The 22,383-nt window shown below is 54.8% G+C and overlaps 1 protein-coding gene across 10 annotated transcripts in view; it reads right to left on the bottom strand.

The window, feature by feature from the left end:
- The window catches only part of CUX1 (cut like homeobox 1), a 366,198-nt gene that overhangs the window by 51,552 nt on the left and 292,263 nt on the right, over positions 1-22,383 (bottom strand). For 4 of the 10 annotated variants that reach the window (XM_060649257.3, XM_060649254.3, XM_081791693.1 and 1 more), the window contains 6 exons: positions 20,756-21,427; positions 19,578-19,643; positions 18,123-18,224; positions 14,751-15,580; positions 12,600-12,765; positions 12,050-12,106 (listed from right to left, as the gene is read on the bottom strand). The exons of 3 other annotated variants lie outside the window; for them this stretch is intronic. In XM_060649257.3, the coding sequence (XP_060505240.2) occupies positions 12,050-12,106; positions 12,600-12,765; positions 14,751-15,580; positions 18,123-18,224; positions 19,578-19,643; positions 20,756-21,427 (1,893 nt within the window). The remainder of the gene's footprint in view (positions 1-12,049; positions 12,107-12,599; positions 12,766-14,750; positions 15,581-18,122; positions 18,225-19,577; positions 19,644-20,755; positions 21,428-22,383) is intronic. 3 more of the 10 variants (XM_078440403.2, XM_078440399.2, XM_078440398.2) reach the window with 2 other exon arrangements.

The following is a 22,383-nucleotide window of genomic DNA, read 5'->3' as shown; positions in this document are numbered from 1 at the left end:
GGGTGCGGGAGATGCTGGCCTCTGTGACCGCTGCCTCGCGGTCACCCAGAGACCTGCGGATGATCGGCTCCTCCCGTCCGACACAGTCCTGTGCCTGCCTCATTCTCCAGACTGTTTTTCACTCTCTTTTCTCCCCACACTGGGGAAGCACACGGGGGAGAGACGTTCTCAGCAACCCTGGGCTGACCCAGCTGTGGCAGAGCCAGGGCGGGCTCGGCGGAAAATTCGGGGCACCTGTCCGCCCTCTCCCAGGGATCCTTGTATTTGTGGTGCACGTTGTACAAGCTCTTGAGGAAACACGCACATCAAAAGCAGAGTCTGGGAATTCAGTTCAAAATTAAAAACCCTTCTTGAATCACGATTCGCCTTTTGCAGTGAACTGGGTCTGGCGAAAGTTTGCACTGGGCGACACAGTTGGCCCTGCTTCGGAGCTCGGTGATCTCCCGGCTTCCAGCTTTTCTGCAGATCTATACTGATTTAGAAATAATGCTTTCAAATTACCTTCAATAACCTTATTACCGAACCAGCTGTGTGTATGAACACTTATCAATGCGTCCCTGTGCATTAAGAGAAAATGTATGTCATACAAACAGTCTAAATATATATTACTGAGATGGGAAAAAACAAACCCTCTAGTTAAATTGCTTTGCTGTAATCAAAGATTAATCACTCTGAGCGCGTGTGAGTGTGTGTGCCCGCGTCCTCGCTTCTTCTCCAGGGTTCCGTTTCTGGTTTTGGGCAAACCTGTCCATCCTTCACAGATATTCATATTCTCCGGCAGACCGGTCACACCGCTGTTCCGAGGGTGGAATTAGTTTTCCCGGATTTCTGAGAGTTGGAGGTGGTTTTGGATATTGGTTTATTGCTGCGGCTTCTAGGCCTGCAGCTCAGAAACCCTCCTTTCCCCAGGCACATGGTGGACAGCAGGCTTCGAAGCGTCCATATGTGCAGAGGCGCTAAGCGCCTGCCCCGAGAGCAGCCTGTCCCTGCTCAGTAACACTGCCAGGCAGCCTGGCATGTGGGTAATGATGTTTGGGCTGTGACGGAATGTTCCTCAGAGGATCCAGGGCCGATGGCAGGCGCCAAATGTGACGGTGTGGTGGGCCGGGACCCGGCTTTCCAACAGCACGCAGGTGGGTGAATGGGTCTGGCCCCACACGGGCACCGGGCCGTGCCGAGCAGAACCAGTAACGTCTCGTCGTACACGACGGTATTAGAAAAGCTATTAAGGTACGTTATTTTACACATCCTCCTAATCTCTCCATACTGCTTTACTTAATTTGTGATGAAATTGTTGAGAAAGGGTACTTAATGTAGGACAGTCAGTAAAAGTAATTTATCATCTTCCCGCTTCGGTGCTCACGTTATCAGCGAACTCATTTTCTGCATGCATCATGCAATCAGCCTATTATTTGCATATTAATCAGGCAGTGGACCATGAAAGAACTGTATCCCAGCCAAACGCCGCACTATCTCAGGAGAAACACTCCGTAATTATCATACATCAGTGTTATGATGTGGTAATTGATTATAACATCTTTCTGCTGCCCCTGGGGAGCCCCTCTGCTCACCCAGCTCCAGGCACTCTGGACAGATTGTTCTTTTCCTCCCCAAAACCGAGTCACCGCTGCTGTTTTCGCCGACTGCTATTTCCGTGGAGTATCGATTCTCCCTTTCAATTTTGGGAGGTATTTAAACCACGTGGAACGCAACTGACCGTAACTCATGGACGAGCAGGTCTAGCCAAGAGGAAGGCACGTCCCTCTGGACTCCGTGTTCTCTCTGTCTCTCTCTTTCTCCTCCCTCAGCTTTTGGCTTTGGAGGTGCTGCTGAAGCTTCCAAGAAAGTTTCCTTATCAGACAAAATGCCCCAACTTCAGTCCCTCCTTGTTGCAAAGTTGGTACAAAGGCAGTTCGGCTGCTTTATTTAAGTGCCAAATGACAGACTAATTTTGGTCCTCTCATAAAGGACAAACCCAACATCTGCCAATTCAGACTCAGACTATATTTGGGAATCCAGTTCCAAAGGGAAGAGCAAAACACAAAATCAAGATGAAGCTGGTGATGGAGCCTCCTGGTTCGCTCTGTATCGGAGCCCCCCCTCCTCACTTCTCGTGCAGACCCTGAGCGTGGCCCAGGGGCCAGTCGTAAGGGGCTGGGGCTCGGGTCCCTGGCTGGCTCAGGGCTCCCAGCAGGGAGAGGGCCAGACAGCTGAAGGGCAGGGCTATCCTTCAGGAAGGGAAAGGGCCCTGCACCACTGTGTGTATTTTCCGTGCATGTAGACGGGAAGGGTTTCAAAGCAGCACCGACCTGTATCCCCGGCTGGATGGATTATATATGTTCCATTGCAAACTGCATAAAGTCGGGTCCGGCTCTGCCACTGATTTGTCGCTGGCTTCTCTCCTCTTCTCCTGCCCAACTCCTGGCTGAAATACAAGGGACGCGTCCCGGGGTAATGGAGGGATCTGCTTTTCCTATTGTTTCTTTAGTCTTGGATCTGCTTTTCTGTATTTATTCAAATTTATAATTTGGATCCAGTTTTGTTTCTGGTTTTGAAATGCGGCCTTGGCTTCTCTCTGAGCATGTCGTTCCAGGCACCAACCCTTTACCCACTGGGGGGGGCACAGAGCCCTCGGGGCTGAGCGACAGCTCGCCTGGGCCCAGTTCCATGGCAGTAGGGCCGCTGGCCTCAGGACCACGGTCGCTTTTTCCGTCTTCTTGACTGAGGGCAAATCACCGCTCATCTCTGAGCCTTGGTTTTCTCCATCCGTAAGATGGGGGAAATCACTTCCCCTTACTGATGGAGGATTAAAGGTATCAGCTCTGTGCAGGGCACATAAAAGATACAAATACGCGAGTTTTCTCCTTTCAGGCCTGAAAATCACCTGAGGATAGATACGCATGTCAGCTCCTTCGTCTTTCCCTGGAACCAAACCACTGAAAGCCCAAGTCCTCATTTGCTCCTACGACCTACTTTTGCTCCTTGCGCCGAATGCCCAACGTACTGTAAATTCTGATTTCCGAAGAAAGCCTAAAGGGGCGAGAAGGGAGACGTGTCCAGAGGCCCGTGACGAGGCTCCGCACGGGCTTTCTCTCAAAGGCGATTTGGGCGGTGCCCGCACGGAGGTCCAGGCAGAGTCACCAAGGGCACCTGAGTGGGACGGCACAGCTCACCCGTGCCGACGGTCGGTCACCCCTATATCCCGGCAGGGTGGCCGGGTTCCACGCCGCTCGGCCCCAGATGGCATGAGTGATAGAACCTGCAGCCTTTACTCTGGAAGCTCAGGATTTGGGGTCAACTTTACAGGATGGTAGACGGGCAGGCAGCTTCCAAAGACCGATGGCAGTTCCGAGGAGCCGGGAGTCTGGAGAGCTGCCCGCGGCTTCCCCTGCAGCAGACCCTGGCTGCCGGCTTCCACCCGGTGATGTTCGCGCCTGACGAGCTCCACCCCAGGAGCGAGCGGCTGGACTGCTTTCCTGTTTGAAAGCGGGAGGCCTGACGTTCTGTGTGTGCACATATATCATTCACGTATACGCGGGGCAACGTGTAACGGAAGTGTAGCAGCAGAAGTAAATGTTCCAGCGGCGGCCCCTGTTCTTTTTATTTCCTTTTAAACAGAGTTTGAATCTTTTTTAAGTTTATATATTTTGAGAGTGTGAGAGAGAGAGAGAGAGAGGGAGGGAGACAGCATGAGTGGGGGAGGGGCAGAGAGAGAGAGAGAGAGAGAGAGAGAGAGAGAGAGAATATCCCAAGCAGGCTCCACACTGTGGGTGCAGAGCCCAATGCGGGGCTTGAACTCGCGAACCGTGAGATCGTGGTCCGAGCCAGTATCAAAAGTCGGTCGCTGAACCGAATGAACCACCCAGGTGCCCCCAGAGGGCCCGGTTCTGAAAGGCTTTTGTACACAAAGTCATTTAAAGCTCCCAACAGCTTGGGAGACAGGTCCTGTATTTGCCCCATTTTACAGAAGAAGAATCTGAGACAGAGAAGTCGGGGCACTTGCTCAAGGCCGCACCGTCGCTAGGCGGCAGAGGCCGGACGAGACCTCGGCAGTCGGCTGAGCCCGCTGCGCACACGGCCGCTGACACGCACTCAAGGCTGGTCACTGCAGGGCAGTTGCTTACGTTTTGCTGTTGAAATCAATGGAAATATTTCTCACCAGTGACTGGTTAAATAAGATACCGTATATCCAGATATGGGACTTCCCTATAGCTGTAAAAAGAGGAGAAGATTCTTTGCGTACTGGGCTAAGAAGTACCTGCGACATATTGCTGCTTGAGGAGAGTAAGACACGGCACCTGGACGCCTGCAGGCTTCCTTCTGTGCAGAACAGTATCTAGTTACAGGGACCGTCTGCAGGAAACGGGATAGACAGTCTCCGGGGAGGGCGGCTGGAAGACGGGGGTTTTGGGAGGGTGGGCAACTCATTATTTTTCTCAATTAAACGTTTACTTATTTTTTTTGAAACATTTTGTTTTTAAATTCTTTTTAACGTTCATCTATCTTTGAGAGACAGAGAGAGAGCACGAGCACGGGAGGAGCAGAGAGAGAGGCAGACACGGAATCCCAAGCCCGCTCCAGGCTCCGAGCTGTCAGCACAGAACCCAACATGGGGCTCGAACCCACGAACCACGAGATCATGACCTGAGCCAAAGTCCGACGCTCAACCGACTGAGCCACCCAGGCGCCCCAATGTTTACTTATTTTTCAGACAGAGCGTGTGTGAGCACAGGAGAAACAGAGAGCGTGACGTGGGGCCTGAACTCAAGAACCATGAGGGCACGACAAGAGCCGAAGTCAGACGCTTCACCAGTGGAGATCGACTCATTTTTAAAAAAGGGGTGTAAACTCTTTGAAAGCTTGCATTTTATAATCATGGTGTACACTTCATTTATTCAAGAAAACCCCACAAATCATAATTTTTAACCAAGTCAAATCTCTTACCCTGAGTTGCTCTCTCTCTGTCTCTTTTTTGGAGAGGTAATGGTGGCAAATCCCACTCTAGGAACAGAGACTTTGGGGGCTGATTTACAAAGGAGCAGTCTTTCCCAGGAACGGTGAGGCTGACGTCTGCTGCCTGAGAGCGAACCCCATGCGGGGCCTGTAGGTACAGTGTGCTCCGGGTGAAGGCAGGCGGGCCGGGCCTCCACTCTCCCCCTGCCCTCCTACATTAACATTGCAGTGGGGGCTGCTTCCGGGTCACATGGCCAGACCCCCGTGGTGAATTCCCACAAAGCGGCGAGTGCACACGCACTAGGGGGAGGTGACAACAAGTCCCATTTCGAGGGGGCTCAAGAGAGGGCCCCCTCCTGTCCTGTGGCATGGCCGAGGCCCCTCCTGCATTTGCTGTGCCCGGCCTGCATCTCATCATTCTTGAAGGGTTAGCTCTAGAATGCCCAAACCCCTTGTCACCTGAGCTCAGCTGAGATAAGGCTGACAATTTTTGAAAGACATTAATTAGAAGGCAATTCACAGAGCACAGTTTCCTAGACCGTCTGGGCTGGCACAGGGGATATCTCGCTCTTGGCAGAGCAAGTTACTCCACTGCACCCAAGGTGAGGAAGGAACTTTCTAGGCCCTGGTGGGACATTCCCTAAGCCCTGCCTCAGCTGAGGGCCCCAGGCCTGGTGGCTCTGGGGCACGTGCTCCTCGGGCTCACAGCCTCCTCAGCCTACCCTGTTTGAACAAGGCCCTTCCCCATACGGGGCCAAATGACCTTTGGGCTTTGGGCCATCATCGTCCACGTCCTCTCCCTCTCTGCCTCTGAGCCCCCTAAGGCTATCCTGTAGCCCTGGCCAATTTCTTCTTGAACTGTTCCCCCTCCCCCGCTGCGCATATTCAGCCACTGCTAATGCCATCTCAGTGCCCTGCATCCTGGAGGCTATGCCACTGGCCGAGTCTCAACCCCTCACCTGCCCCTCCCACGGTCCAGTGGCGGGAAGTTCTTTCCTGCTTATTTCCTGGCTCCCTGTGGTCCAGCGGCTCAGCTCTGAGGTCAGGAGTTTCTTCCCTCCATCCTCTGATCTCTTCGGACGGGGTGGGTGAGAACTCAGGAGGGCTGTGCCACCGATCACGGGCCTCAGCCCCCCTCCTCTCAAGAAAGAGCCACCGTTGGGGCGCCTGGGTGGCGCAGTCGGTTGGGCGTCCGACTTCAGCCAGGTCACGATCTTGCAGTCCGTGAGTTCGAGCCCCGCGTCAGGCTCTGGGCTGATGGCTCAGAGCCTGGAGCCTGTTTCCGATTCTGTGTCTCCCTCTCTCTCTGCCCCTCCCCCGTTCATGCTCTGTCTCTTTCTGTCCCAAAATAAATAAATGTTGAAAAAAAAATTTAAAAAAAAAAAAAGAAAGAGCCACCGGGGGGGGGGGTAGGGGTGAGGAGAAGCACTTTGGTAGGAGAGGCAGCAGGTACACATCGCAGGCCCAACACCACCGGGGAGGGGGCGGGGCAGGTCGCCGAGGTCCCCCTGAAAGAGCACGGGGCCTCCCTTCTGTCCCACCGTCCACACTTTTCTTCTTCTTCTTCTTTTTTTTTAAGTTTATTTATTTATTTTGAGAGACAGAGAGAGTGAGTAGGTGAGGGGCAGAGAGAGAGGGGGAGAGAGAGAGAGAATCCCAAGCAGGCCCTGCACGGTCAGCAAAAGGAGCCAGATGCGGAGCTCGAACTCACGAACCGTGAGATCATGACCTGAGACAAAGCCAAGAGTCGGATGTTTAACTGACTGAGCCCCCCAGGCGCCCGCACACTTTTCTTCTTACCACACAAGCCTCAAGGCAGCACAGCCAACGGTAGACTACACACAGGAAAGACCAAATGCTCCCAGGATCTACTTTCCTACTGTCGTTTTAAAAGGAAAACAAACCAAAAAAAAGCCCTCTGCGTCAGGGGCTTCTCACCTTTTTCAAAGGTTCTGCACACGCCACGTGCTTCCCTGTCTATGAACTTTGTACCTGCAATGTTCTCCTCCCTGACCCCTTAGCCCTTTACGGCCCAGTCCCTCCGTGGGGCTCCCTCAGCGTCGCGGGGCCTGCACCCACACATACCGACAATAGGAAGGCAGGCTGTGTCTGAATCCAGAAATCCGTCTTTTCTGACCTAGACCTTAGAACAGTTATTCCTTTATCATGGCGTTCTTGATATAACAAAGCATCCGAATGCAGGTTGCAACCAAGAAAGAAAGGCACGCACGGCACACTGAGTTCTCCCGGCCACACTGCGTCGATGAGTGGGCGCACAAGGCTGAGCCCCGAGCCAAATGATCAGCAGCGGCCCACCCTCTGCTCAGGGAAGGGCACTCTCTAGTTCACAGGTGGCTTTCCAGAATCCTCTTTTGTTTTCGATCTGTTCTCTGCGGCCAGGTATAAATCAGTTATATACAAATCTTTTCAGGGGTTAGAAAAATTCTTCTTAGAGAGAACCGACAGTTACGATCACTGATTTATTTCGATGGAAGAGAAAGAAAAAAAAAATCAAATCAAATCTAGTCTAAGGCACTAAACTGAGGCACTAAAACTGACAAGTTTTAGATACTGCCATGGAATTTTCTGGCAGTCCCTATTAACAAGCTGTCCAAATGCCTGCCCAAGAATCCCACTGCTGAGTTCAAAGCACTAAAACCCCGGACAGATTTTTCTGGTCATCTCACGGGCACCAAGCAAGAGTCATTCTGCGTATTACACAGGAATGTTGGCCCGTCCCTAACTGGGGGCTGTGGCCACGGGTCTCTCCAGGGTGTGTGAGGCCACCCACGTTCAAGACACTGTGGCAGCTGTCTCCTCGGGAGGCAGCTGCCGCTCTGCTGACTGACAACAGTCAGCCATGGGATTCTCCACGGGTGCAGAGGACCCGGAACCCACCGCTCCTGACTCACATGCTGGGAAAAAAACTGGATGTTGCAGAATTAATCCGAGGAGACTGGGGCATGCTTTGGCTTATGCGGTTTGCAATAATCCATCTGAAGGGTGGTGTGGAAGCTTATTAACTGCAGTAACAAAATGCTTTCGTGTTCAAAAGTTACGCTCTGTAATGTAATGACTAACATCGCATCCAGGAAAATCTGTTCCTTTCCCTTTTTTTTTCCCTCCCCCTTTTAGATCGTCTCTTGTCTCCTTCCTTCCCTTGGGGCAAAGAGATTAATCACACCAAGGAACTGTGAATATAAAATGAGCTGTAGGGAACGAAAATGGAAAAAAAACACACACACACACACACAAAAAACCCCAGCGGTTTACCAGATCGTATCTGCCTACCGATCTATGTACCTACCTACCTACCTACCTACACACGTGCCCTCACACAACCCCCTTCCGTGCATCTTGAGGTTTTCTTCCCTTTAAAAGAAAGCCTGCTACCTGATCAGCAAGGACTGGAGGCCACACTCAGGGGAAACAGCCCTTACAGGGCCCCTCCCTTCATCCGTAAGTGCTTTCTTTTGCTTCCCCAGAGCATGGCGATAGCTAAGCAGCGAGGTCAGCTGATGCCTGGTACCTGGGATGGAAGACCGACAACAGGAAGAAGCAGAGAACCAATCCCCAAAGGACTATCTCCCAATAAGTTTGCCATATGAGGTCAAACACGACCCCGTGCAGAACCACCGGCTCGCCTCCCCCACGGCACTGGGAACTCCGAAAGAAGCCAACTCAAAAATGTTTGTAGGGAACTAGACTGCCTGGAAACCTCAACGAGTACCTGATCGGAAGTTCTGGCCTTTAAAAACCTATCTATCTATCTACCTATCTATCTATTAAAAGTTAACTCATGTGATCAACACAGGACCCTCTGCTCTATCTATCTATCTATTAAAAGTTAACTCATGTGATCAACACGGGACCCTCTGCTCTCCTAACTCTTCGTCAAGGCCCCAACAGCTTCCAAGAAAAAGCGCAGGCCGCCAGCAGAAAATGGCATTCACCCTCCTGACTGCCCGAGGCCATCACCCCAATGCTCAGATCATCAAAGGAACATTCAGGAATGGTTCCGTTCAAGAAGAGGAAGCGGTGATGTAATTAAAAGTTCGGTCTCTCTCTCTCTCTCTCCTCGTAAAGCTTATCAGCAAGCTTGACGTGCAGATCATTAAGGAAAACGGAGACCCCGAGGGGCAGCAGCGCCTGGCACAGAGAGGCAGGCAGGGAGCCTTTAGTGAGGCAAGCAGACTCCTGTGTCAGCAGCTTGCTGTTCAGATGAGTGAGGCCACTCCACTCCCGGGCATCTTATCGCCATGGTAACTGAGCACAGAGTCCTGCGCTGGGCCCACGCATTCTCTGCCGGGCAACTGTAGTCTCTCACTGCTGGGCCGTGGACAGAAGGCCGGGCTTCCAAAGCCCTTCCACACCCGGGAGGCTACTCTGGCCACTAGGCCGGCCCAGGGCCCGGGCTGCTCAGACGCAGAGTGTTTCTCCCCAGCATCCAGGAACCAACCAACCTAGGCTTGGAATTACCTTCCCACAGCCATCTGTTTCTACCACGCTGAGCCACCTCTGGCACGGGCCTCATGGAGTCACTGCCAAGGACAGCACCTTTCTGGGCCTGGGGGCCTTGGGGAAGGATTCCATGGTAGCCGCGGTGAGAACAGAGAACTCGAATCCTGGGGAAATCCTGGAACCGGAGGCTTTGCTAACGTGCCTCTGGGGCAGCACGGCTTCACTGGAGGCTTCCTCACAGACACTCATTTTCTACTCTGTCGAGGAAGATTCTGGCGTCCCCTCTGGGCATCCATCCCAATGATACAGCGATACTCATCATTACAAAATAATTCTCTTTTTCAAATCTAAATCCCACAAAGTGAAAAGCTCTGCTACTTTGACTTTTAGAAATACTCCTGAAAAGAGACCACTGGTAGTAAAGAAGTTTCACGCGAGAAAAACTACCACCCACAATCCTGCTGCAGTGATCATCTTTCTTTTAACGTCGACGAGCGCGTTTTCTCGTCTTTGCGATCCAGAGAAACGTTTTTGCTTAGCGACTGTCATATTAAAAAATTCGTACTTTCCTACAATGTAGGAAATATTTTTCCATCTTTTCCCCCACAATCCCCACAATGAGTGTTTCTACTGACGACTTCCCTATTGCTGACTGTCCATGGGTGCGATGGGCAAGCGGTCTATAATCCGTCGTCTCCCGTTTTGCCGGGATGACACGGGGAGAGGCCCGCCTACCACCTCTTCACAGAAACTGCTGGAAAGTTCTTTGGTGCTCATTTTGATCCAGAGGCTCCCTGCCTCCGCCAATCTGCAGACTCTCCAAGAGTCTTACACATCGCTTTATTTTATAAAGTAATTTGACATCTTATTACAAATACCACTTACGTCCCTCTGAGGGGCCCAGCGTGGTTTCCCTATGTCGGAAATGTGACAACAGACCTTCCAGCACAACAGCAAATACCTGCCATACGATAAAGAGCGAGAGGCCATTCTTCAAGGATGTGTTCGCACATGGAGAAGATTTTGGCATCGATCATGACTGACTAGGAGCTGCGGGAGAGCTCCTGTTTTCTTTAGGAACAAGTGATTTAAAAAAAAATTTTTTTTAAATGTTTTTGAGAGAGAGAGAGAGAGAGTATGAACACGGGAAGAACAGAGAGAGGGAGACACAGAATCTGAAGCAGGCTCCAGGCTCTGAGCTGTCAGCACAGAGCCAGACACGGGGCTTGAACTCATGAACCCTGAGATCACGACCTGAGCCGAAGGCAGAGGCTTAACCGACTAAGCCACCCAGGAGCCCCAGGAACAAGTGATTTTGATCTAAAATACGTTCGTCACGATCTGCCAAGTGTAGTCCTAACTCTGTTGGGCAGCAAATACTCTTGGAGAGTTTAAGGGGAGGCCAACTTTCCGCTGGGGCAAGAGGCGAGGCGAATTTTCCATGCAAACGTCTGTGAAGCTCTGGCACAAACAAGACTGTGCATTATTTGCCCTGATGTATCTGGGACGCGAGCGGGCGCTCTGTTAAGTTCTCTGGGACTCGCTACTTCAGTTGACCTACCCAGACATGAGGGGGGGAAGGAAGTACATGTGGTCCCTCTTCAGGTGGACAAACCACTCCATTCAGAGGTCCGGCCAAGAAGACCAACGATTTGGGTAAGACACCGACTTCCACCCCCCGTTTTGGTCAAAATCAAAGGGAAGTACCCAAAATGCAAACTCAACCAGGCCCTTTGCGGCTGACGCCCCGCTCGGGGCGCATCTGTGTGCAGTTCGGTGTCTCTCGGGCCGCTGCCCAGCTGTTCCGTGTGCTACGCACGTTTTCCCTCCTAAAACTTGCAGCAGGCTGGCGGGCTTCGTGCCCCTCCCTTAGCTCTGAGTTTTCAATGAATCGATGGGATATGGAGGCTAATCCACGTGTTTAGAAAAATAAAAGCGAACAGAGGAGCAGCTCAAGACGCTGGCCGTTCCCGGAAGCCGGGCAGGCAAGGCTCCGAGCTCACGGAAGCGCGGGGTGGACGTGTGATGACGGCCAGGAGCACGGTGCCGCCGCAAGGGGTCCACAGAGCAGAAACACCGGCTCAAAGGCCCCGGGGCTCCACATGCCAACCGGAAGGCGCCAGGTGCCTCGGCCGGCCGGCACTGCAGGCCTTCCACCACCCACCTCTAGGCTGGATTCCCACCCTCAGCCCTTACTGGCTTCCTTCGTCCCCATCCTTCTTGCTTGCAGGTGGCCCCAAGGCCTTCTGGATGGACTCAACTTCTGCCTGCCTATGACCCTGCCGGGAGAGGTCCAGCCCCCTCCTGTTAGAATGGAAGCGCCCGCGAGTGCAGAACCTATCTCTGACTTGGACCCCAGCCCCCGGTCCTGAGCACCTAGAAGCCACAGGCCAATGAAAGAATTTGGTGGCGAGCAGGAAAATGCTGGAGGAGACCCTCACGCAGCTGCTAACTCTCCCTGTGTCCATTAGAAACCAGGACCACGAGGAATCCAGTGTGCCAGCCGCATATGGTGTTTTCGGCTCACCGAATCCAGAACCAGGGATCCTCGGAGACCCCCCGCTACAGACCAGAGGACAGGGAAACGTAGAGGGAGGGAAGTATTTCACACAAAACAACAGAAATCGCTAGTTACCTGAGCTCACGCAGCCCTGCTGCTGGGGGTCCTGTAGTGACGTCACAGAATGGAGGACTGAATAAGACAAAGGGTTACAATTAAATGAGGAAACAAACCCCAGGGGTTTAAAACTTCCTAACGCACCGAGCATAGCAGAGCGTAGATGGCATAAAGTTCCCAAAGGTCCCGCTCCTTACAGGGGGGGCCAGAACTCGGGGTCCACGCAGGCAGAAGCTGGAGCCCGTTGTATCTTTCACCTCTGTGTGTCTGGCTGATCTCCTTTCCTGATTCCCTGATTTAGCTACTTGACTTTTACCTATATTTATGTACAAACAGCATTTTCCTAATTAGTAACTCATTTTCTGCTGCTTATAAAATTAGCTAGGCACAGCTTTCTGTCTCCGAAAAACTAAAGTCAGTCCCATGGCAACAGGTTGTGGAGGAAGGGGGCAGTTCTCCACCCCCAGGCGCCGGCCAACAGTCCAGGGCGCGGCTGGTGGCCTCACCACCCCCTGCATGCATTTCCCTTCCCCCCATCTGCAGGAGCCCAGGGAGGGGCTGCCCTTACCTGGCCCTTGCTGTTGCCCTTGGACAGGCAGGACACCCTGGCCCAGCTCGCCGTTCAGCCAGAGCTGCATCCGGATGAAGGGTTCTCGGCCTTTCTGGGTCAGCTTGCTCCAAGGCTTCGGCCGGGACAGCATGTCACTGACACTGCCCTGGGACAGGCCCAGTACCTGGTGGGGCAACCAAAGACATGCATCGGTGCCCAGGATTTAGTGTGAGACCACCAAATGCTTTAGTGATGCACACATGGCCACGGAGAGGTGGGGACAGACGACACCCAAGCGAGGGCTTCAGGGGCTGAGCGCGGAACCCCTGCCCGGTGGATGGCGCCAGCCTGGGGTTGGGGAATCAGCTTGTCACAGGCCCCGGCGGGCGGAGGCCCTGGCTTGGGGAGCCCTAGTTACAGTCACAGCTTTCTACTCCCAGGGAGAGGAGCGGTGGGAGGAGGAGGGGAGGGGATCTCGCCCAGGGCCTCCATCCTGCCAAGGCCTCAGGGGTGGCGTCCCGACAGCCCGAGGAGGAAGCGCTGAAAGCTTGCTCTTTGCCCGGAGGTGCCAGGAAAGGCTGAGGTGCCGGGGCCAAGGACCCCTTTAGTGGCCAGAGCGGCGGGGGCCGGCGGGGTGCGGGAGGCCGGTCTTCTTTGTGGCGCTGGGCCGGGCTGGCACCGAGAAAGGTTTGCTCTCTCGGACCGCATCCTGCTCGACAGTGGGGGCCCAGAGGTGAGCCGGCGGCGATGGGGGCGCCAGCCTGGGAGTGAAACTCACTGCAGACAACCGACAAATTGCACGTACATGCCCGAGTTTTCTTAACGCTCACATATGGCCATACATATGTATGGGCACAAACACCCCCCACAGGACACAGATGCAGCCCAGAGATATTTAGGGGCTGCGTTCGATCACTCTTTTGAAAAGTTCTCAAGTTCCAGAATAAACTGCACTCACGGGCCAAACAAGTTCAACGCTATTAAGTCTCTGCTAAATTTAAGGCATGAGCACAAATGTCTATTTAAATGTTCTCAAATGATATTTTTACAAACTGAACTAGAAATTTCAAGGGACTTGAAATTCTCATCCTCACTTCTATCCGCCCCATCACCTTTTGTAAAATCAGGACAAAGAAATCACAATCAGATATTGTAAGGATCCACGGCACGGTTCGGCGCAAACGCTGAGCGGAAGGCAGGACAATGCAGGGCAGGGAGGGCCGGGAGGCGGGAGGGGAGACCCCCGCGTGGGGGTTCCTCAGAGGCCACTGTCGACCCCACCACATACCCCTCGGGGAGGCTGCCTTTCAGGGGAGTGGAGCGCTTCTCCTTATGCTCACTAATGACTTAATCTGAAACAACGCTGGGGTATTATGTTTACCTTCTTTTTTACAGGCCTGGTAAATCCCCATTATCGAGAAACTGTTACCGGGAAGTGCCTGGCACAGAAAGGGTCTGGGGGCTCATTCAGAAATCACTGACTTTCGTGAGCCAGGGAGGGAAGGGGTGGAAGCAGGGGCTTTGCGGGCCAGTTGCGGGCATGGCAGTTGTGCCCGGGGCCACCTCTAGCTGTGTATTCTGGGCAGGTCACTTCACCGATCTGGCCGACAGGACCCAGGAAAATGCTGAATTGGGAGACAGGTACGATTACACCTATCACATGACAGAAGCTTCTCCTGTCACATGCATCTTCCTTCTCTAGGTCTCTCTATGGGATCAGAGCTTTTTTGGCCAAAAAAGCCTGCAGAGTCGTGTCTGGGCCACCCTGGGCAGAGAGACGGGACTTGAACTCCGGCACCGGCCGGCTGGGGGCATGTAGTTTCAACTTTCCTGAGCTGCACTTTCCTTATCTGTCAAATGGCGACTGTCCGCACCCTCACGTGTCACTGGGAGCCTAAAGGAGCATGGTGGGTGACACGGAGTCTCACCCCAGGTCTCGCCCCAGGTGGGCGACACGGAGTCTCACCCCAGGTCTAGCCCAGAGTCTCGCCCCAGGTGGGGCGAACAGTGGAACATTCGTCGGCCGGCCTCTCCGAAGTCTGGGAGTGGGTAAATCTTTCTGCCCCGTGGCTCACTGAATGGGGTGACGGCCACGTCCTCCAGACAGATGCTGCCAGATAGCAGCGAAAAGAGATGAGAACACCCAGGTCCCCGAGTCCACCCCCTTACCTTCTCCCCGAAAATCCTTTGGCAGATGCCGTTCTTGGCCAGCTTCTCTTTCACCTGCCGGGTGAGCTCGATGGTGTCCACCTCCTGGTACATGTAGATCTCGTACTGCTCCGGGGTCAGCGGAGGGACCGAGGGCTTGGCGGGCTTGGACATGGGCACGATCGGGGAGGAGGGCAGGGGGCTGTTCTGGGGCGTCTCGCTGCGGCTGGCTCCGGTCAGGCTCAGCTCCGAGCTCTGGGAGTACGGCGACTCGGCACTGGGCCACTCCTTCCAGTACTCTGACGACGAGGGTCCCTGGAGCTGGCCGCGCTCCGCCCGCGGCTGGCCGCCACCGCCCTTCTCCTTCGCGCTGCTGGCTTCTTCCAGCTTGGTGTCCTCGGGAGGAACGGCGCTCTTCCTCTCCGGCTGGACGGTGCTCCACCAGTGGTCCTTCCACACGCCGCTGCGGCCCAGCTCGTTCTTCACGTGTCTCAGGACGCCCTGTGCAGACTCGGCCGCTCCCTGGAGGTCCAGCCCGGGCGCGTCCTGGGACTCCTTTTTGAGGGCCGGGGGGTTGGGCAGAGCGGAGGCGCTGGCGTCGGGGGCGGACGGGGGCTTCTTCAGGGAGAGGGCGAGCGGAGGGTAGCTGGACACGGACGACATGGGCGAGGAGGGTATCAACTTGGGGGTCAGGATGGCAATGTCGGCCTGGGACAGTGGCGCTGGCTTTAAGGCGGGGTCGAGGGCGGCCTGCTGGGCCTCCATTTCGCGGCGGGCCTGCTGCAGGATGGAGCGGATGGCGTCGTCCGAGCTCCCGCTGCTGGATGCGGAAGAAGGCTGGGCCGGCTCTGCTGCACGGAGCAAACACGGAGGTGAGATGGCGGCGGGACCGTCCCCAGCGGGTGGGAACGTGCTGCTTTCCCTCCGCTCCGGTCTAACCTGCCCCGCCCACAACACGCGGATTAGCCGGGAGACCCGAGCTGCTCTGCCCTGCCATCGTTTCCTATGTCAGCGAACCACGCGTGCGTCTGTCCGGGCAGGGACGGACAGACTAACATCACGGCTCTGAGACCGCTGGCCTCTATTCCGCACCATCCGAGAGGGTTCATTATCCTGGGGTGTCACGGGGGCGGGGGGGGGGGAAGCGGGCCAACACCCGGGGATGTGCCGTCATCCCTGGTGATTTTTTTTTTTTTTAATCCTTGATGATTTGTAAGCAGTATTTTTGTGCGCTAAATTCCAAAATTGTAGTGGTTTCGTCAAACTTCAGAAACCTAATTTCTGTTAACGGTTGTGGTGTGAGACCAGAGAGTCTCCAGTGATAAATGGCCGCATCTGGGTTGGCTCACATTTATTTTCCTCTGGGCAGGGGACGGTGGTGTGGCCAGCAATAGAGAGGCCCAGGATGGTGGCGGGGGACAGCGGGTAGGCCCTGGTCCAGAACCGGGGGCTGCGACCTTGGGGGGATCGCGGGGCACTGCTAGGCCTCAGGATTTCCGTCTGCAAGCTTGGGATGGGTACTGGTCTAGATCAAGGGCTCCTGACTAGGGCTGTGCCCCAGAACCGCCCATTGGGCTTGTTAAAACGCACATGCCCAGGCCCCAGCCCTGAAGTGGCTGACTGAGTAGGCAGGTGGGGGCCTGGACCAGCACCGCATTTAAAAACAATTTTTTTTAAAGTTTATGTATTTCGAGAGAGACAGAGAGAGCGAGTGGGAAGGGACACAGAGAGAAAATCCCAAGCAGGCTCCTCACTGTCAGCACAGAGCCCAATGTGGGGCTCGAACTCATGAACTGTGAGATCATGACCTGAGCTGAAACCAAGAGTTAGACACTCGACCAACTGAGCCACCCAGGCGCCCCAGCACCCAGCGCTCCCAGATGACTGTGGAGCAAGGCCCTGGCTGAGAAGCACGGAACTGAACCCCGCCCCCACACCTGCTCCAACTCTAAGACACCTTCACGTCTGGGGGAAGGAATCACATTAAGCCGGCTCCTTACCCATGTTAATGGGGCCGAAAAATGCTTCAGATACCAGAGGCAACCTTTTAGGCCTCTCGGGGACTTGGTTTCACTGGGTGACAGAAGGCCCTCCTCCTCTAGCGCACACGACCGGGGGCAGGCAGGCACAACTGCGGCTCGCGGAAGGGGGCAGGGCATGGCTCGAGCCACCCCTCAAAGTGGGCCTTTCCGCTCTCAATTTGGGGCTATCTCCCCCTGCAGGGGGGCCCGGCCAAGCTTCTCGGCTGTTCAGCCACCCGACGAGGGGCCGGCTTAAACGTCCACTCTGGTCTTGAGGGTAGGAACCGCACCAGAGGGAAGGTCCACCTACGGTCAGGCTTGAGGCCTCACAGGCCAGTCCCCCACCCACCACTCTGGGGTCCCTGCAAGGAGGCGGAGGGGAATGTGCCGGGACAGAGCTGAGGGACGAGGATTTGCATCTAGGACCTGCCATTTAATGTACCTGGGCATACCGTTCTCCCTTGGAGCCCGAGTTTGCTAATCAAGCATAACAGGATAACAAAATCCATCTTCCGGGGCGGTGGTGAGGACTCGGTTTGAGTAGGATGGGGGGGCGGGTAAAGACACAAGCCCAGGCCTGGTTCCCAGAAGGGAGCCCCGAGCTCACCTCTGAATACGTCATGTGGGAACGGGGTGGCCTGGGGAGAAGGCCCAGTGATCAGGGGAGTGACCGGGTGGCGGCCCGTCCTCAGCTGCCACGGCTGCCCGTGGCCAGGCCTGGCGGGAGCCCAGTGGCCAGGTCTGCGGTGGAAGGGCTCTGCAGAGCAGGGGTTTCGTGGGGACGGGGCGGGTGTGTGTCCATACGTTGAACCCCAGAGCGAGAGAAGTCAGGCACTCAGTCTCCTCTCCGGCAGAGGGTCTGAGCTGAACCTACAGCACCGTGTGCCTCTCAATTCCAACTCAGCGGGGGCGCGGGAGCTCCGAGGGCCGGTTCCTGAGGCCGACCTCCTGCACTCAGACACCCCTCCCCAGCCGCGTTCATCCCATGAAGGAGCTTAGGATTTATTTTCTGGCCGCTCTTTTTCAGTGCTTAGTCAAGTATATATCCAAATAACGAAGCCTGGATGGCATTTAAAGAAGGAAATCTGATACCAACTACTTGTTCACTTGTTTAAGTCAAGGAGAGTCTAGGCCGAAGGTACGTTCTTGAGTCAAGTGCTAGGAAATGACATTATAAAAAGAGCGGTCACTAGTGGCAACATTCAGATCACACAGACCTGTTTCCCTCCGTGCTTGCCCAAATGCCTGAAAACATACACTGTTGTTTTTGTTTTCGTTTTTTTTTTTTTTAAGATTAATTACTGCTAACCAGAACCCTTAGGACAATTCTTCTGAGTTTGGAAGGCAGTGGTCAAAAAAGTGGAATCCGTACCGGTTTTCTGCACCTGCAGCTCTCTTTTGGCTTGTTCCAGGATGGACTTGATTGCTTCATCGGACCCGGTCTCGGAGGCTCGGATCCGGGTCGTGATGTTACCTGCAGGGAGAAGCCATACCAATGACATCAAGCCCACCCGTGGAACAACAACCAAAAAATCAGTGCTGCACGAAGATGTCATTCTGATCAATAGCTCCCGAGTTGAGGCCGGTGACGGTTACGGAGGCAGGCGTGGCCTCCCCTTTACCCGTATCTGCTGTGCGTGCAACTTCACAGCAGGTACTGCGGCCCCGCGCAGGAAGGGCTCCTGCTGAATCTCCCTGGTGTTATCTGGCCAGCGGTACAAGCTCTCACGTTTACCCAAACTGGACGGCACCCGTGGGCTGGGGCCAGGGAGAGCACATCACTTAATCCGGCACAAAAACAGACGAGGGATTAGAAGGCAGTGGTGCCCGCGAGCCCTTTAAACGCAGCCTCAACGGCTGTCTTGGCCTGGGACTACGCTCGAGGTTCTGTGCGTCTGTGGGACGCCGGGATCGCAAAGAGCAGAGATGGGAGAGGAGGGGGCAGGGCTGAGGCTGATCGCCTATCGGTCATTTGCACGTACAAGGTGAAGAGGGTGAAGATTTAACATTTCGGCTCTATCATCCCATGCCGGGTCTTAAAAATTCGTGAACGAGGACAGAAGCCTGCAGAGATTCCCTCCAGGGCAAGAATTCCGTCTCTGGGTCACAGGGGGACGCTCTGCAGAGTAGCCACATGCACAGAGGCACCGAAGCTACTGCGGCCCGGGGGGCGGGGGCGGGGGGGAGCTGGCCCCAGTTCTTTCTGGAAGCCTTCCGCGTATTTTCATCCTCCACTTCCCTGCTAAGTAAGGCCACCGCCGCACCAAACCACTGCCAGACAAGCACACCGCTGGGGCGCGGCCCCTGTGAAGATGCAGCGCCCAGGAGCACAGTGGGGGTTGGCTCGCCAGGGCCCAGAGGAGAACTGATAATGACACTGGGGATCTGTCCACTCCGTAGCACCTTTAACGTATTTCAGAGTTAAAAGGAAGTACGAGGAAGCAGCAGTATCTCATTGCCTCGGTCACCTGATTTTTCTCAGAGCGAAAGTCGTTAGCTCTTGGCTGCTTCTGAGAAAACGGGGAAAGGTGTAATTTGCACCTGAGCGGGGGGCTGGGCTGGTCCGGGGTGGGGGTGGGGGTGGGGGCTGGTTCTTAGCGGTGCTTCCCCGCCTCACCTCTTGCGCACCCAGTAGGGTGCGGGCAGCTGGGGAGGAAGGGACCGTGCGTACTTGAACCCGTGCTTTGTTTTATACTTACTAGCTGTTTTTCCATCAGGTTCCAGGCCAGAATCACACTGCACAGTTTTAACCCAAATGCACAGCTAAGGACATGCTGCTTCCTAGGTTTTTACTAACTGCAAAGAAAAACACCTGCCTGCGACATACCTTCAGACCCATTTCTTCGTTTCGGTACTTCCTGAAATAGTCTGTTCAGGCTCTGGCCTGGATTCTCTGTTGAAAAACAAGTGTGGTAAGAACAAAACAATCAGGGGGACGGTGGCGTTGACGATATGGGCTGTGTGACATGACGTCTGAGCCTCCTGTCACTACAGAAAGGGCTCAGGGCTTCCTGTACACCTCGGGAGGTACTAGAAACTTCGAGAGGCCCTTCCCTGGCCGGCCGGCCCGCAGAGGCCAAGGCCCTGCTGTGGAAGATCAGACAGACCTAAGGAGTGGCCCACGGCACCGAAGCCGTGAGGGTCAAAGGGAGGGGGCACCGCCTGCCGCCGAGCGCGTCGCCCACCAGCCCCCGGCACAAAGCTCACATTAATCATCCAAAGACAGTCAATTTCAGTTAACATCGCCACAGAAAGCTCAACGTGCCCTGTGCAAATCGACGCTCCTGAAAGCGTCTCCCTTCCCTGTTTGCTGCGTCTCCAGTGTGTCTGGTAAGACTACCCTTCTCTACCACTGCTGGTCGAGCGGAATGATCCCGTCGTTCGGGAGGGAAGGGGATTCTTTCCATCAGGGATAGGAGGGGCTGTCATATTTGTGGAGGGTGGGGGAGGAAGGCGGTTTTCATAGAGCTTTCACGGATCTTACTCAAGGCAGGCTGGTGTCTGGCTGGCTTCGGCTAAAGGAACCACTAATGGAAGGTCACACCGGGAGAGAGCTGGCCACGGGACACACCCCCCGTGTGCGTGGGAAGAGGAGGGGCACGTGGCTGCTACGCTCTCCCCGCCGGCTGCTGCTGCTGTGCTGGGGCCGGGCGCTACCCGAGGGCTCCTCCCACGTGAGGCCAGAGCCCACTGCCAGTCGGACCGCTGGACGCGACACGCGTCGGGACGCTGTACGGGATGCGATTCCGTCCGATTTGACGGGTGGCGCTTTAGTTCTGAGTTTACTACATGCGGGGGGCTGAGCGAGTGTCAGAGGCCAGGCCCCCCGTATCTGTCGGCTCCGGCTCATGCCGCCGACCTTCGGACCCCAGAGATGGTAGCGGCGAACGGAATTTTACCTGCTGTGACGCACGGACGGTTCAGCTCACACACACGCGCACGCGCACTCACACACAACTCCGTGCCGGGCTCGCACGCTGCCACCGCCCCGCGAGAGCCTCTCACCTCTTTGTCTGCCTTGGATGCTGCGAAGAGCCAGGATGTTCTGCTCGTCCGAGAGGAACTGCTTCATCTTGTGAAAGGGCTCCTTGCCGCGAACGGTCAGTTTATTCCATGGCTTGGGCCGGGCCAGAATCTCGCTCACGGACCCCTGAGACAGTCCCAAGACATAATGTCCGAAAATGCGCTGTCCGATATTGTGCTTGATCAACTGTTCCTTCACCTGCCGGGCGATTTCCGCAGTGTCTATCTCCTCGCCCTCGGAGACGCTCCCAGCACTTTCTGACTGGCTGGGAGACGGGGCCATGCCATTTACATCTGGGCTTTGTTGTAATGGACTTTGGGAAGATATGGAGTTTGTGCTGTATGGACCTGTTGAAAAAATCACGCTTGTGCTTCCTGCTTCCTGCATGGCCTTGGAGTAGAAGGACTGCATTAGCTGTCGCTGGAGGAGAGAGTTTAGTGCAAATTTTCCCGTAGAAGCCAGGGGCAGGCTGGGGCTTGCCAGGGATGAGCTGAAAAAGTCTTGCGTTAACCCCGTTGGTGAGAACTGGTGTGTACCATTAGTATTTGAAGCCTGCTCCCCCGTGTTGCGGGGCAACTGAGGAGGAGGGGAGGCCGGCAAAGGTCCAGGACGCTGACTCTCAGGCTGGTCTTTCCCTTTTCTCCTGGCTGACCCTACAAGGAAGGGCAAACATAATGCATTATGGGGGATTCAAAAGGGAAAAAAAACCAAGACCAAAATGCAGAGTTTGCCCCACAAAAGGGAAAAAAAAAAACCAAAAAGTGCAGATTTTACAAGGGCCAATGAGGTGTGTTGGTCTGTTTTTCAATTGAATTTTTAAATTAGCCAAACGAGGCCCCCCGAAACAAGCAACATGCATTTCATGTTTGCACCTTTCTTGTACGTTGCAGCCTGGAGAGTCCCCTCGACATAGATTTAAAGTCCTAAAGTGACAAGGAGCCGGTACCACACACAGTAAAGAGTCGACAGGTCGCGGGGCCTCTGATCGGGCCGCTAGCATTCGAGCTATTACCAGAAGGGCCCCACCTGAGGAGCAGCAAACACTGACATTTTGGGACCAACGGGTTCTCTCACACCACTTGCTCTGAGGCGAATGCACTGTACCGAGTCCACTCGATCGAAGGCACGCACATTTTAAGAACGAAATATCATCGGAGCCCGAGACACTGTTAAACGGTTTACCAGCTGCCAAAACCAGAAGCAGTCAGTGACGCCACCATTTTGGGACGAGCAAAGAAAGGCTAAGGATGGGGGATGCGCTCCCAAGGAAAACCTGACGAAGGAAGAAAAGCTCCACTGAGGCTGGAAGGGCCGGGCCTCCGCAAGCAGCCCCGGAAAACACCACAAGAGAGAGGCCGCACAACTGGGAAAAGACCAGAAAAGCCAACATCCTCCGAGTGTCCCTCCTGGATGTCCTGCAACACTGGCTCTAACTGACCTCCGCAGGCGCTCTGCGGCCACACATCCGGCCTTGACCATCTTTAAGCGGGGCGGGGAGGGGAGGGGAGGAGCAGTGAGGAGGACCAGGAGGAGACCAAGCACTCATTAGTCAAGGCTGTCATCAACCGGTGATGTTCCCGTCATGCATCGGCCCAGACTCACGGTTCAC

The sequence above is a fragment of the Panthera onca genome, chromosome E3, assembly GCF_046562875.1.
Source record: "Panthera onca isolate mPanOnc1 chromosome E3, mPanOnc1 haplotype 2, whole genome shotgun sequence".
Classification (NCBI taxonomy): domain Eukaryota; kingdom Metazoa; phylum Chordata; class Mammalia; order Carnivora; family Felidae; genus Panthera; species Panthera onca.
Note: the sequence above shows the minus strand (reverse complement) of the source record. Positions and strands in the feature narration are given on the sequence as shown.